We start from the raw sequence: 13553 nt of genomic DNA on the forward strand, positions 1-13553 counted from the left end.
TTACCCACACTACAGCCTTTATTAAACACGAGAACCAAAATGATTTTGAAATTAGTACAATGTGAGGTACAATAGCAATGCTTTCATCTGTATTAAAAAAATGCAAGTAAAATCTGAAATGCTTTAATGAAAATCTAGGATAAACAAAAATTGCAATTTCCTAATTTCATATCCTTCATTAAAACATACATTCGTAACAAAGACTTGACATTATACAGATAATATTTTCTCAGAAAATAAGCCTGAACTGTCTCTCGGACATAGATCTTGAACTTGTTTACATGTGCAGAACTAATTCAACAATCTCATTCATAGAGTTACATTGCAGAGAGCGACAATGAAAGAAAAAGTAATAACTATTTTTCATTGAAGCGTTACAGGCCTCTTTTCTGGCTGTTGATTGGTAACCAGTGGATTCACCGCATTCCGGCTGCGCTGTGATTGGACGGTGGGATGTCCTGATCCGACACAAACGAGGTGTTAGCAGTGGTCTCCGTGACAACAGGCGACAGTATGTGACGACAGACAGGGCAAGTCCCAGACTACAGAGAAAAGATATAACAGTCAGTATAAACATTTCCATATCATCACTCAAAATATATTGACACAGACCAGGAGCTAGACTGAATATAGGCTAAAGTTATTCTCCACACAGAGGCCCTCAGTCAGTCACACATACCTTTTGGAGCCAGAGAGTCACACAGATCTTGTGGAACATGTGGTGGCACGGCAGCTGGGTTGCAATCTCGTCTTTGACGTACTCACCGCAGCAGATGGCACAGCAATGTTCCTGACCTAGAGAGAGAAAGGAAAGAGAAAGGCGAGGGAGAGAAAGACGAGGATAAAGAGAGGCGCACAAGAAGAACTAATCATAAGTGTCCGAGAGTGGCGTTGGGCCATTTGTCACTTCATGTTCTGCAGCCCCGGCCTCATCCACTCTGTTCTGTATTCACAGCCCCACACGTTTACACTCCATCAGGCTCCATTCACTCGATCCACAAGCACACAGATGGAACCGCTCGTTCCGACATGGCATGACAAATGGCGGCCATCTCGACACCTGCTTACCGCAATTTATTCCTGGGGACACACGGCGTGTCAAATTTGACGAGACACCGGTGCGTTCATTTTCTCTTGCCCCTCACATTTACATTAGTTGCCCATCATTCATATAATGCATTGCTTTACGCACGGCGAGTTATTTCTTATCTTGACACCACATCGCCTTAATCAACATTGGATCAGTAACAGCAGAATATTTCCATATGAAATGCATCGATGTGTTGAGACAAACAGCCTGCTGAAGTCTTTATTATCCATTTCATACAGACTAATGAGCACAGTGCTCTGCGTCTATATGTTAGAGTCTATATATTAGCAGCTGGTTTCTTTCACTGTCAGTCTGGACTGGATTGCTGGTCCAGCTAGCTAATAGTAAAAATGAGCGCAAGACTGAGGGTGGGGATTTACAGTGGACAGTCCCACTAATTACATGTCTTTTGATCCTGATACAAAAGGCACTCCATGTTGGTATTAACCACTGCATTAGCTAGGCCATTTACACTTGTTAGCGCATGTCAACATTAAAATAACTAATCTTACTCCTTCCACCACTGGAAATATGGTTTGCTTGATCTTTTTCAAAGAGCATTGTGAATTATGACATGGATGGAATCCTTGAAGGTATTGCACATTTAGCACTATTTCACTTCTTACACCCAGAATGACTGAGTCTCTTGTTGCCAATGCTAAAATGGGAAATTGCACACAGCCAATTCAAAGGAAGCAGAGGGAAGGGCTAGTCTTTTTGGTCCTACCACTGTGGTCTTCTAGCAATGTGAACTTACCAGTGGGGTCCTCCAATATGGTGATCTGAGGCAGACACTCTATAATCTGTTCTGTAGCCGGAGGGTGGGCCTGCTCCACATCAATGGCCAGGGACTCCAGGTGGGCTAGAGCTGCCTGTGAACCACAACAACAAAAACATCAGGTGCCAATGTCCCTAGGTATTTACATGGATGCGTTCAATGTAATTAAAGTGTAGGTAGGTAAACATTGTTAAGAATGGGTCTTCGTGTTGCACAAGACAGCAACAAGTTAGTAGTCGTATGTATGGGATATGCATCGTCCAACGAAATGCTCACTTGCAGGTTCCTTCTGGACAATGCAACAACAATAAGAAAAATAAAGTATATTATAGCATAAGTATTATACAGGAAGGCACAATTTATAGTACAATATTTACACGAGCAGTATAATACTCTGGTAGCAGCAGTTGTGATGTGTGCTAAGGTGGGGAGAATCAGAGCAGGTGGTGAGTCCAGTTCATGTGTTCAGCAGTCACATGGCTTGTAGATAGAAACAGTTTTTGAGCCCATTGGTATCAGGCCTCATGCTCCGATACCGTCTGCCCGACGGTAAAGGAGTGAACAGCTCATGGCTGGGGTGTGTGGGGTCCTTCGTGCTGTGTGCTTTCCTCAGCCACCGTTTCGAGTAGATGTCCTGGAGGGGTGGGAGCATGGTCCCACCCATCCATGTATTGGGCATGTATTGGGCAGTCTTCCTTGCGGTCGTGGATGGAGCAATTCCTGTACCAGGCAATGATGCAACCGGTCAGGATGGTGCAGCGGTAGTATTTGGAAAGGAACACCTTAGGAAGTAGAGACGCTGTTGTTGGTCCATGACAAGTCCTTGTGATGTGGACGCCGAGGAATTTAAAACGTGTATATCTCTACTACAGTTCCATTGATGTGGACGCCGATGTGGACGCCCTCTGTTTCCTTAAGTCATCAATAAATGATTTTGTTTTTCCTGACGTTGAGGGAGAGGGTGTTCTCATGACGCCATAATGCCAGTTCACTTACCACCTCCCTACAGGCTGACTCATCGTTGTTGGTTATCAGGCCTACAACCGTGGTGTCGTCAGCAAACATGAGTTGGTGAGGGGCAAAGTTCACGCAGTCATAGGTGAACAGGGAGTGCAGCAGAGGGCTGAGGAGGAGTTGTTGCCAATTCTCACAGCCTGTGGTCTGTGAATTTTAGCGAGCTTAATGTGTCAACATAGGATGGCACAATCTTGAAAAGCACACTTGAAGCAAAACGTTTAGAGATGGAATGGTGGTGAACAAATATGATCCTAAGACCTTTCTGTCTGCACTTATGTGTCATGTGGACTTGATTAGAGTGACTCGTGTCATAGTAAGAGTCTAGGGTTTTAGCCTTACCTCCATAGCTTGGGCCAGACGCTCTTCAAGAGCCATGTATGTGAGGAGCTGAGGATCCACATAGGAAATAGCCTGGGCCATCCCAAAGCCCTCTCCAAAGTCATCTAGCAACCTAAGATGAAGCAAAAAAATTATTATATTTTTCATATAACGTTATTCCTGGTCAGGAAACCTCCTGGCCCTGCATACATCTACCACGTTGCAAATGTCAACGCGTCAAAGTACATTACAGGAGTAAAACGTCAAACATTCTACACACCTCCAGAAAATGATCACAAAATCATGAATTATATATATATCCATCTCTCACAATTTGGAGTTAACCTCTATGGGACCCCTTCCTGTTCTTATCCCGTTAACGGGATTGATTGAGACAACAGCCAGTGGAAAATCAGAGCGCCAAATTCAAAACAGCTAAAATCTCATAATTCCATTTTCTCAAACAATCAACTATTTTACACAATTTTAAAGATAAACTTCTCGTAAATCCAACCACATTGTCCGATTTCAAAAAGGCTTTACGGCGAAAGCATAAAATTAGATTATGTTAGGAGAGTACATAGACAAAAATAATCACAGCCATTTCCCAAGCAACTAGATGCATCACAAAAACCCAAAACACAGCTAAATGATGCACTAACCTTTGACGATCTTCATCAGATGACACTCCTAGGACATTATGTTACACAATACATGTATGTTTTGTTCGATAAAGTTCATATTTATATCCAAAAACAGCATTTTACATTGGCGTGTAATGTTGAGTAATGTTTTCCCTCCAAACCCTCCGGTGAATCAGCACAATGAGCACACATATTACAGAAATACTCATCAAAATGTTTGATCAATATAGAAGTATTATGCACAGAATTATAGATACACTTCTCGTAAATGTAATCGCTTTGTCAGATTAAAAAAAAGGTTCACGGCGAAAGCACAATTTGCAATAATCTGAGTACAGCCCAGAAGACACCAATAACAAGCAAACAGAAACCCGCCATCTTGGAGTCAATAAAACTAAGAAATGACATTATAAATATTCACTTACCTTTGATTATCTTCATCAGAAGGCACTCCCAGGAACCCCAGCTCCACAATAAATGTTCGATAAAGTTCATATATATGTCCAAATAATCAATTTTGTTCCGAGTTAGGTTCACTATCCAAATCCACAACGCGCATGCTTACTTAGTCCAGACGAAAAGTCAAAAAAGTTATACTACAGTTTGTAGAAACATGTAAAACGATGTATAGAATCAATCTTTAGGTTGCTTTTATCATAAATCTTGAATAAAATTCCAACCGGACCTATCCGTTCTCTTTAGCAGTGAATATAAACTCAGCTCGCTCCCAAGTCATTGCGTGTAACTGAGCCCATGCCTTATAATGGGACACCTACTTTCTTGTGCTGTAATTACCATCAAATTCACCATAGAATCTTCAAACACCGTTCTAAAGACTGCTGACATCTAGTGGAAGCTTTAGGAAGTGCAAAATGAACCCTAAGTCACTGTATACAATCAAGGCAATCACTTGAAAAAACTACACCCTCAGATTTTCAACTTCCTGCTTGACTTTTTCTCAGGTTTTTGCCTGCCATATGAGTTCTGTTATACTCACAGGCACCATTCAAACAGTTTTAGAAACTTCAGAGTGTTTTCTATCCAAATAATATGCATATTCTAGTTTCTGGGCCTGTTCAAATTGGATACGTTTTTCATCCGGCCGTGAAAATACTGCCCCCTAGCCCCAAGAGGTAACTCCAAATTGTTCCCCACCTCCACTCAGCGTCCAGGTCCTCGCTCAAGCTGGAGTCATCCTCCAGGTTGTTGTTCCCATCCAGGATGAAGAGGCCTGGGTGGACAAAGTGACTCATGCCATCTGGGTCTTCGTCACTACTGCTGCCCGTCTCCTCGTTGTACATCAACCACGGTATCTCTCCCTCCTCCAGAGGGGTCGGCTCCCTGCAGTGCGCGCACACACACACACACACACACACACGTTGATTTCATTGGGCAGACTGAAGAAAACTGACAAACAGGGAGAGACTTGTCCAATAAGAAACAATCATTTACATTTTGTGCCCCAAATGGACATGACCAACTTTTCACCTTGCAAAAGAGAATCAAAAATAGTATGCACTGGAAATGTAGGCTATGCAGACAGGTATTTATTTCTGTGTATTGTTGTGAATTGTTAGATATTACTGCACTCCTGGAGTTAAGAACAAGCATTTCGCTACACCCGCAATAACATCTGCTAAATATGTGCATGCAACCAATAACATTTGATTTGATCAAATGATATACATGTACAGTAGTTTGCATATCTTAGCTAGTTAATCATCAAGTCATTATCCATGGGAATGATTCAGTCTACCTCAACTGATTTCATTTATTAATTTAAGACCTTGCTTGGAGACTGTGCTGCTGTGGCACTTAATCGTTATTCCAGCCCACACCTTGGTTCCACATCACAGCATTAACACATGGTGGTGTCTGTCTGAGGGTTGGCTGTGCTTACCAATGACATTATACACTATAGAATATATAGTATACATTAGATATACATACAGTTAAATGCACTGGTCCCCTAGTTCTAATTTCAATACTTCCCCATTTAACTACTCATATCTGTATTACTCTAGATTAGTACATGCATTTAGGCCAAACCCAAGCCATTGGTAGCATTTATCATAAGTGACCGTATAAGGCTGTATTATGTTGCAGTTATCAGGAGTGACCCGTATAAGGCCAGTATTTTGGTACTTACTCAGGGGGTAGGCTGAGCTCGGGAACGTCCTCAAGACTGCTGCTGTGCAGTTCGTCCAGGCCGGGCAGCGTCACCCAGCTCTCCTGACTGGAGCCACGCTCCTTCTCCAGGCCAGAGTCCGACGTCCACAAGGCTGACCACTCCCCCTCGCTGCACTCCGAGCTGCAGACACACACAACACACACATGCGTCAGTCCACCTAGTAAGCACCCCCACCTAATCTGCTTAGCAGAGAGGTCTCAGCAGTAAAAACACAAGAGCTTCGTTAGCAACCTCCGTTTCCTCAATCCTCAGTTGACACTATCAGGACAACAGACAGCTTCGTGTTCAAACTTCACAGAAATCCGATTTCTGTCAAAGTTTGAACATGAAGCCATCTGTTGTCCTGATAGTCATCCTGATAGTGTCACACACACACTAATATATACACACATGGTTTTGTACTATTTACTACAATCTAAGAGCAATAAAAGGGTGATATGTAAAAATGACAATATAAAGGTATATTAAACCTTTCCTCAGCCTTCATGAAAGGAACACCCGTCTCATTGAAGTCCTCCAGTTCTTCCCAGATGTCCTTTTCATCATCAGAAATCATTTTGCTACAAGCTTCTCCATATTCACCCCTCCTCTTGATAGGGCTAATCCCATATGAATCAGTCTGAGGGTAATCAAAGAGAAACTCCTGGTTTGGCCTTTCCGTTTGTGTCAGGAAGAATGGCGGTGCGGACACACACTTGGTCTTGCTGGCCTGTTTGGCTGAGCCACAGTGTGCCTCCTCGCCATGAGAACTCTTCCACTTCTCCAGGTGTGTTTCACTAGTCTGCTTACGAATTTTGGGCCTAACCACCATCTCTGACTGGGTCCCCCTCTGGTCGTCGTTCCCCAGCTCAGCAGGACCTTTGGGGCCAACAGTTGCTAGGTCCTCTGGTGTTCGGAACTCAGTGCTGATTTCCAGGTGATCTGTTCTGTTGTGTTCTGATATATTCCACTCAGGAGGGATTTCTTCTGTGTTAGAATCTGATCTAGGATCTGTTCTAGAATCTTTCACTGACTCAGTGTCTCTGAGGGAACAGTCTGTCGTCCCTTCACTAGATTGTGTGTACAAATACGAGTGCAAACCGCTGAGATAGTCAAACTCTTTACCCAGCTCGAAGATCATGTCATCCAGTCTTTTCTGGAGACCGTGAGACGTGTCGGAACCCTGTCCCCCCTCCTCCTCGCCGCCACTACTGTCCGGCTCGTAAGCATCAATATTTACAATGCTCAATATGCTGGAATTAGAAGGGTTGCTGTCCTCGTCCTCGGGGATAGGCCATGCACTAGCTTCTGCACTTTTCTTCGAGCCACCATTTTGGTCCTGGTCTGAGGCTACAGGTTGGTCACTCTTTTTGTAGTGGATGGAGTGGGCTTCCGATGACTGCCTAGAAGTTGACTGTTTCTTGTGGGGAGGATCTTTGCCAGATTTGATTTTCACCTCTGGGTGAACCGAATTCGATGAGACAGGAAAGATGGCGTGAAGCATCGAGGAGATGTTTCCTTTTGAAGCTAGAAAGGAGAAAGGCATTTAGTTCCAGCTAAAACATCTACTATTACCATGACTTGCCAATACACAACTATCATACTTGCTAAATACTGACATAGCATGCAGCAGCTCCAGCCAGCCACCATTTATGGAGCAGATTGGGGTTTATAGGCTTAGCTGCTCACACTGAATTCCATGTCACAGGATAAATGGATCCAAACCTGCCCTGGTGCAGTGGGTGCAGCACTTACTCACATGCTGCTGCTCACTACAGGAGTTGCTTAGTGGTCTGCCATGATGTCAAAGAAATAATAAACATAACTTTAATTGATTTGTTGACCTTGATATCATGTAGAAATATAGGCCTGACTCAAATAGCCTACAAGCTTGTCCCTCAGCTATTCAATACACTGCAAATGGGACTTAGTCGCAATTATCTATTGCACCGTGAACGTACATATGGAATGCGCTCTACGGACACCGTCCATTTCCGTATCGGGCCAATCCTCCACGCTGGCTGGGTTCCTGTGCTTGGCAGAGGTTGGACGGAAGCTAACGTACGCATGCCTCCTGCCGTAACGCCTTCCTGTGATTGTCTGATGTCCACCAGGTGGTTTGGGCCAGGCTGGCTTGCCAGCTTCCTGACCCATCACTACAGAGAGAAAATAACAACATTGAAACACAAGGCGCCAAATTAAAAGTTGCAAAGAGTGACTGATGGTTTAATCGAACCTGAAAGTAGACCTACTGGGTGATTCCATGCCAGCAAAGCTCAAATATTTTTGGTATCTCAGATTGTTCTGGCAATTCTCACATAGAAACTTAATTGAAAGGAAGAATGTTTGAAATGCTTTCTACATTTGCATTGCAAACATTTTTTTTTTTAGATCCTGATGAAAGTGACTTCAGCCCTAGAGTACAGTCGCTAAGTATTAACAACCCTTCCCTTTTCTCACATTGTTATGTTACAGCCTTATTCGAAAATTGAGCAAATATTTTATCCCCCCCTTCAATCTTCACACAATACCACATAATGACAAAGTGAAAATAAACAGAAATACCATATTTACATAAATATTCAGACCCTTTGCTCTGAGACTCAAAATTGAGCTCAGGTGCATCCTGTTTCCATTGATCATCCTTGAGATGTTTCTACAACTTGATTGGAGTCCACCTGTGGTAAATTCAATTGATTGGACATGATTTGGAAAGGCACACACCTATCTATATAAAAGGTCCCATAGTTGACAGTGCATGTCAGAGCAAAAACCAAGCCATGAGGTCAAAGGAATTGTCGGTAGAGCTCCAAGACAGGAGGCACAGATCTGGGGAAGGGTACCAAAACATTTCTGCAGCATTGAAGAACACAGTGGCCTCCATCATTCTTAAATGGAAGAAGTTTGGAACCACCAAGACTCTTCCTAGAGCTGGCCACCCGGCCAAACTGAGCAATCGGGGGAAAAGGGCCTTGGTCAAGGAAGTGACCAAGTGCCCAATGGTCACTCTGACAGTAGTGATGCACCGATATTTTCCTTGCCAAAAAACCTGATACCGATATTTAAAATTTTAGCGTCCTTTTAAGCATTCTAGTACAGTTAAATAGTTAAGACACACACGGACACAGAGGTCTAAGGCACTGCATCTCAGTGCAAGAGGCTTCACTACAGTCCCTGGTTCGAATCCAGGCTGTATCACATCCGGCCGTGATTGGGAGTCCCATAGGGCGGCGGCTCACAATTGGCCCAGCGTCGTCTGCGTTTGGCCGGGGTAGGCCGACATTGTAAATAAGAATTTGTTCTTAACGGACTTCCCTAGTTAAAGGTTACACACACACAGAGATCAAAAAGTTCTTGTTGGCATTTACGTATGTCCCCATTACCAGTAAAACATAATCAAAACCTATTTCTTTCACTTACTTGCTGTGCTGTTTCATTGTTCATTTGTTCAGTCGTTTCATTCTCAACCAGGATTTCATCATACATGTCAAGCAGTGACGTTTCAGCTGTCTGTCCATGGCCTCTCTTCCTCAGTGCGCACTGTCAATGTGTCCATTTCCATCTTGTCCAGCTGTGTATGTAACATTTCACGTAAACCCTGTTTCTTGTCTGCATCGAAGTAGCGGTCCTTGTACATAGCGTCGAACATGGTGGCGACAGAGTAAAGAGAATGCCACCGAACCGCTTGTTCACAGCCTGTGTCGGCAGTTTGTTGTGCAGGCGTTTCAATGACAGTGGGTATCACGTCTGCTGCAGGCTTATTTCTCCAGTCAGTTGTTCGAATGGAGCTAGCTAGTGTGTTCATGTTTCCAAGTTTCAAACATGTACAGATACATCCTTGATGAAAACCTTATCCAGAGAGCTCAGGACCTCAGACTGAAGCAAAGGTTCACCTTCCAACAGGACAACGCCACTAGGCACACAGCCAAGACAACGCAGGAGTGGCTTCGGGACAACATTTACATTACATTTTAGTCATTTAGCAGACGCTCTTATCCAGAGCGACTTACAGTAGTGAATGCATACATTTCAATTCATTTCATACATTTTTTTTTTTCTCGTACTGGCCCCCCGTGGGAATCGAACCCACAACCCTGGCGTTGCAAACACCATTGCAAACACCATGCTCTACCAACTGAGCCACAGGGAGTCTCAGAATGTCCTTGAGTGGTTCAGCCAGAGCCCGGACTTGAACCTGATCGAACATCTCTGGAGAGACCTGAAAATAGCTGTGCAGCGACGCTCCCCATCCAACCTGACGGAGCTTGAGAGGATCTGCAGAGAAGAATGGGAGAAACTCCCCAAATACAGGTGTGCCAAGCTGATAAGTCATCTTGGGTATGACGCTAAGGCTGTAATCGCTGCCAAAGGTGCTTCAAGAAATTACTGAGTAAAGGGTCTGAATACTTATGTAAATGTGATTTCAGAAAAAAAGTACACATTTGCAAAAATGTCTAAAAACCTGTTTTTGCTTTGTCATTATAGGGTAGTGTTTGTAGATTGATGAGGAGGAAAAACAACTTAATCAATTTTAGAGCAAGGCTGTAACATTACAAAACATGGAAAAAGTCAAGAGGCCTGAATACTTACCCTATCATCTGTGAACTGTACATGATGCAGACAACATCTTGGTGACATAATATTTATAGTGTGCTCTAACATATGGAGTATGTCAAAATTCTGAAATATAATTTCACATTATATTTATTCATTCAACATAAAAAATATGAATGTTAATATCCAGGTTGTATCACAACCGGCAGTAATTGGGAGTCCCCTAGGGCGGTGCACAATTGGCCCAGCGTCATCCGAGTTTGGCCGGTGTAGTCAGTCATTGTAAATAAGAGTTTGTTCTTAACTGACTTGCCTAGTTAAATAAAACATCTCAAAAGTATCCTTTTTGATTTTGTTCATTTGAAGACATTGTTTGGAACAATATACTCTACAAGTACATCTGATTTCCAGTGGGCTCACTTCTAATGAATGGGAAAATGGATTCAAAGGGGACTCCCTCTGCTGGTAATTTGTTTAATGTTTAATCCTAAAGGAGGGCTGTGATTGGTTAATGACCTCATTTCTATGTATAAAATGGGTCATATCATTAAAAGTGCCAGAGAGCTCACTCTGGAAATTTGATGTGTTTGAAGAGTATATTGTCACAAATAGGGTACTTTTGAGATTCATATTTATTTATGTTGAATAAATAAATTAGAAACATTCAGAATCTAGACATAATCCATATTGTCAAAATAGACCTACTGTCTAAAAAGAGTTAGTGTGAGAATAACTGCTTTTTTTTTTTTTTTTAGCTTTGATCCAGATACGAGAAACACTGCTGCAAACTATAACAGTTGTGGAGGCCTTCTTTACACTTAAAAACTGTTTGGAAAAGTTAGCAAATAAAAGCAAAACAACAAATAGGATTAACATGACTTGAAAGCAAAGTAAACATTCATGGACTTGCTAAAACAATTGTTAAACTAGCTACAGATGTGACCAAAATTGACATGAAAGGAAAGGGGAGAAGGTATTATACTACCAAATTCAGTACTAACAGTTTAATTTGTTGGGATAATTTTAGGCCTATATGAAGCGATTTCAGTGCCAACAAAAATTGCATTTGAATTCCATATTTTTTAAATTTGTATTAGGATATTGAATTGAATATTTTTTCATTTGTAATGCACAAATTGAACCATGGAATTCAGAAATGTAACTTTCATTCCATGATTTTAAACTGAATTGAATAAATATTGCATTCCATTTTAAAATTCAATCCGTTCAATATTGATATATTCGATTTCAATATGGTAGATATTGCATTCATCGTCTGTATCAAGTTTACAACTGATAAACTTGAAATGATCAAAGTTTCATATATAAACATCTCAGATGCATTCATATTCAGTTTTAAAATTCAGCTCATAAAATGTAGATTCAAAACCAGAGACAACATCCTGGAGAACAGAGAATCAAACACTCACTGTGGTAAACAAACTTCTGGCCGTTTCTGATGCCAATGTGGCATGTTTAATTTATTTCCTTCCAATGAATTTGGCTCTAGCATTTGAACCCAGCTATTATGACACCATTCTTGAAAGCGAAGACTCTCTGGCGCATTGGCGTGCCTTATGTTCCCCTCTATGATGATCACAGGCTGCGTTAGAAGGCCCCCATAACAATATAGTTGAAATGCCCTGTTATAGCTCTTCTACTGATAGCCTTTCCACTCCCTATTTAATCTTGCTCTTGTGACGGTTTATTTATCCCAACCTGCTACGTGAATTATCCTAAACTGCTGCGTTAATTAGCCTAACCTGATACAAAACGTCAAGTCTGACGTTAATTTGACAAGAACTAGATCCCTTCTAGCCATGACCTCTTGGTGACTGACTTAGTTCGAACCTGGTCTCCTGCATGTCACAAGACTGTAAATGACACCAATTTAGTTGATACAATTATTTTTCAAGCTGGCTTTATAGCGAGCTAATAGCAAACAAACACTTTGTTACATTTAAGCAAACTAGACAGCAATGAAACGGAATAATCAATAGCGTAGCTAGCTACATAATTATTGAAACCGGCTTGCCATTGTTGTCTAGCTAGCTTGGTTGCAAAGTTGTTTTACTGACGTCATTCGCTAGCTAGATAAATTCCCAAGACAAATAGCTATAGTTTACGATAACAGTAGTCAATCTGGCCAGCTGGTTATGTGGCTGCTAGTTGACAGATTATTAGGGTGTATTTTCCGAAAATAAGATTCGTGTTTAGTACACGAAAAATCACTTGGCCTTGGCCTAACGTTAGCTAGCTAACGGTATCGTGTTATGCTGGCTAGCTTGTCAAAAGCGCTTCTTCCTCATCCAGTTAGCTTGCAATTTCCAAACGCCAAGGGACAAAACGGTCCACTTGTTATTAATCAAACATTACCGGTCCCAATATTTCTTGTTTCTTTTAACCTATATCGACATCCATTATTCAAAGTGATCTCTGTATTACCTGTCCCCCAGGCTTTCTCTCCGTCCAAAACTGCGAGGAAAAAAAACAGTAAACTAACGTCATCGGCAAACCCAGTGTCATGACAGGATTTGTCCAATCAGTTGCCAAGACTGCACTGCCAATCGATAAACCCTCTTAGGGATCCGCCCCATTTATTTCAATTTTCGCCTGAAATGACATATACCCAAATCTAACTGCCTGTAGCTCAGGACCTGAAACAGAGATATGCATATTCTTGATAACATTTGAAAGGGAACACTTTGAAGTCTGTGGAAATGTGAAATTAATGTAGGATAATATAACACGTTAGATCTGGTGAAAGATAATACAAAGAAAAAAACGTGCTTTTTGCATTGTTTTTGTACCATTCTCTTTGAAATGCAAGAGAAAGGCCATTATGTATTTTTTTATTTTTTTATTTCACCTTTATTTAACCAGGTAGGCCAGTTGAGAACAAATTTTCATTTACAACTGCAACCTGGCATAGATAAAGCAAAGCAGTGCGACAAAAACAACAAAACAGAGTTACACATGGGA

General features: G+C 41.8%; 1 protein-coding gene across 5 annotated transcripts; it reads right to left on the reverse strand.

Annotated features, from left to right (window-relative positions):
- LOC115149334 (E3 ubiquitin-protein ligase Praja-2) lies at nt 1–13099 on the reverse strand. 5 transcript variants are annotated; one of them, XM_029692117.1, is made up of 9 exons: nt 13017–13099; nt 7979–8173; nt 6509–7544; nt 5997–6158; nt 5003–5188; nt 3225–3336; nt 1848–1962; nt 680–795; nt 1–542 (listed from the first exon to the last, which is right to left on the reverse strand). In XM_029692117.1, the coding sequence occupies exons 2-9, from the start codon at nt 8169–8171 to the stop codon at nt 417–419; spliced, it is 2046 nt and encodes a 681-aa protein (XP_029547977.1). In that variant the 5' UTR covers nt 8172–8173; nt 13017–13099; the 3' UTR covers nt 1–416. The 5 variants fall into 5 exon arrangements, with proteins under 5 accessions (XP_029547977.1, XP_029547981.1, XP_029547980.1 ...); XM_029692121.1 differs by lacking the exon at nt 13017–13099 and adding an exon at nt 7777–7810 and having other exon boundaries at nt 7979–8097; XM_029692120.1 differs by lacking the exon at nt 13017–13099 and adding an exon at nt 7773–7810 and having other exon boundaries at nt 7979–8097.
- Nucleotides 13100–13553: the final 454 nt, after the last annotated feature.

This window comes from Salmo trutta, chromosome 15, assembly GCF_901001165.1.
Source record: "Salmo trutta chromosome 15, fSalTru1.1, whole genome shotgun sequence".
NCBI lineage: Eukaryota > Metazoa > Chordata > Actinopteri > Salmoniformes > Salmonidae > Salmo > Salmo trutta.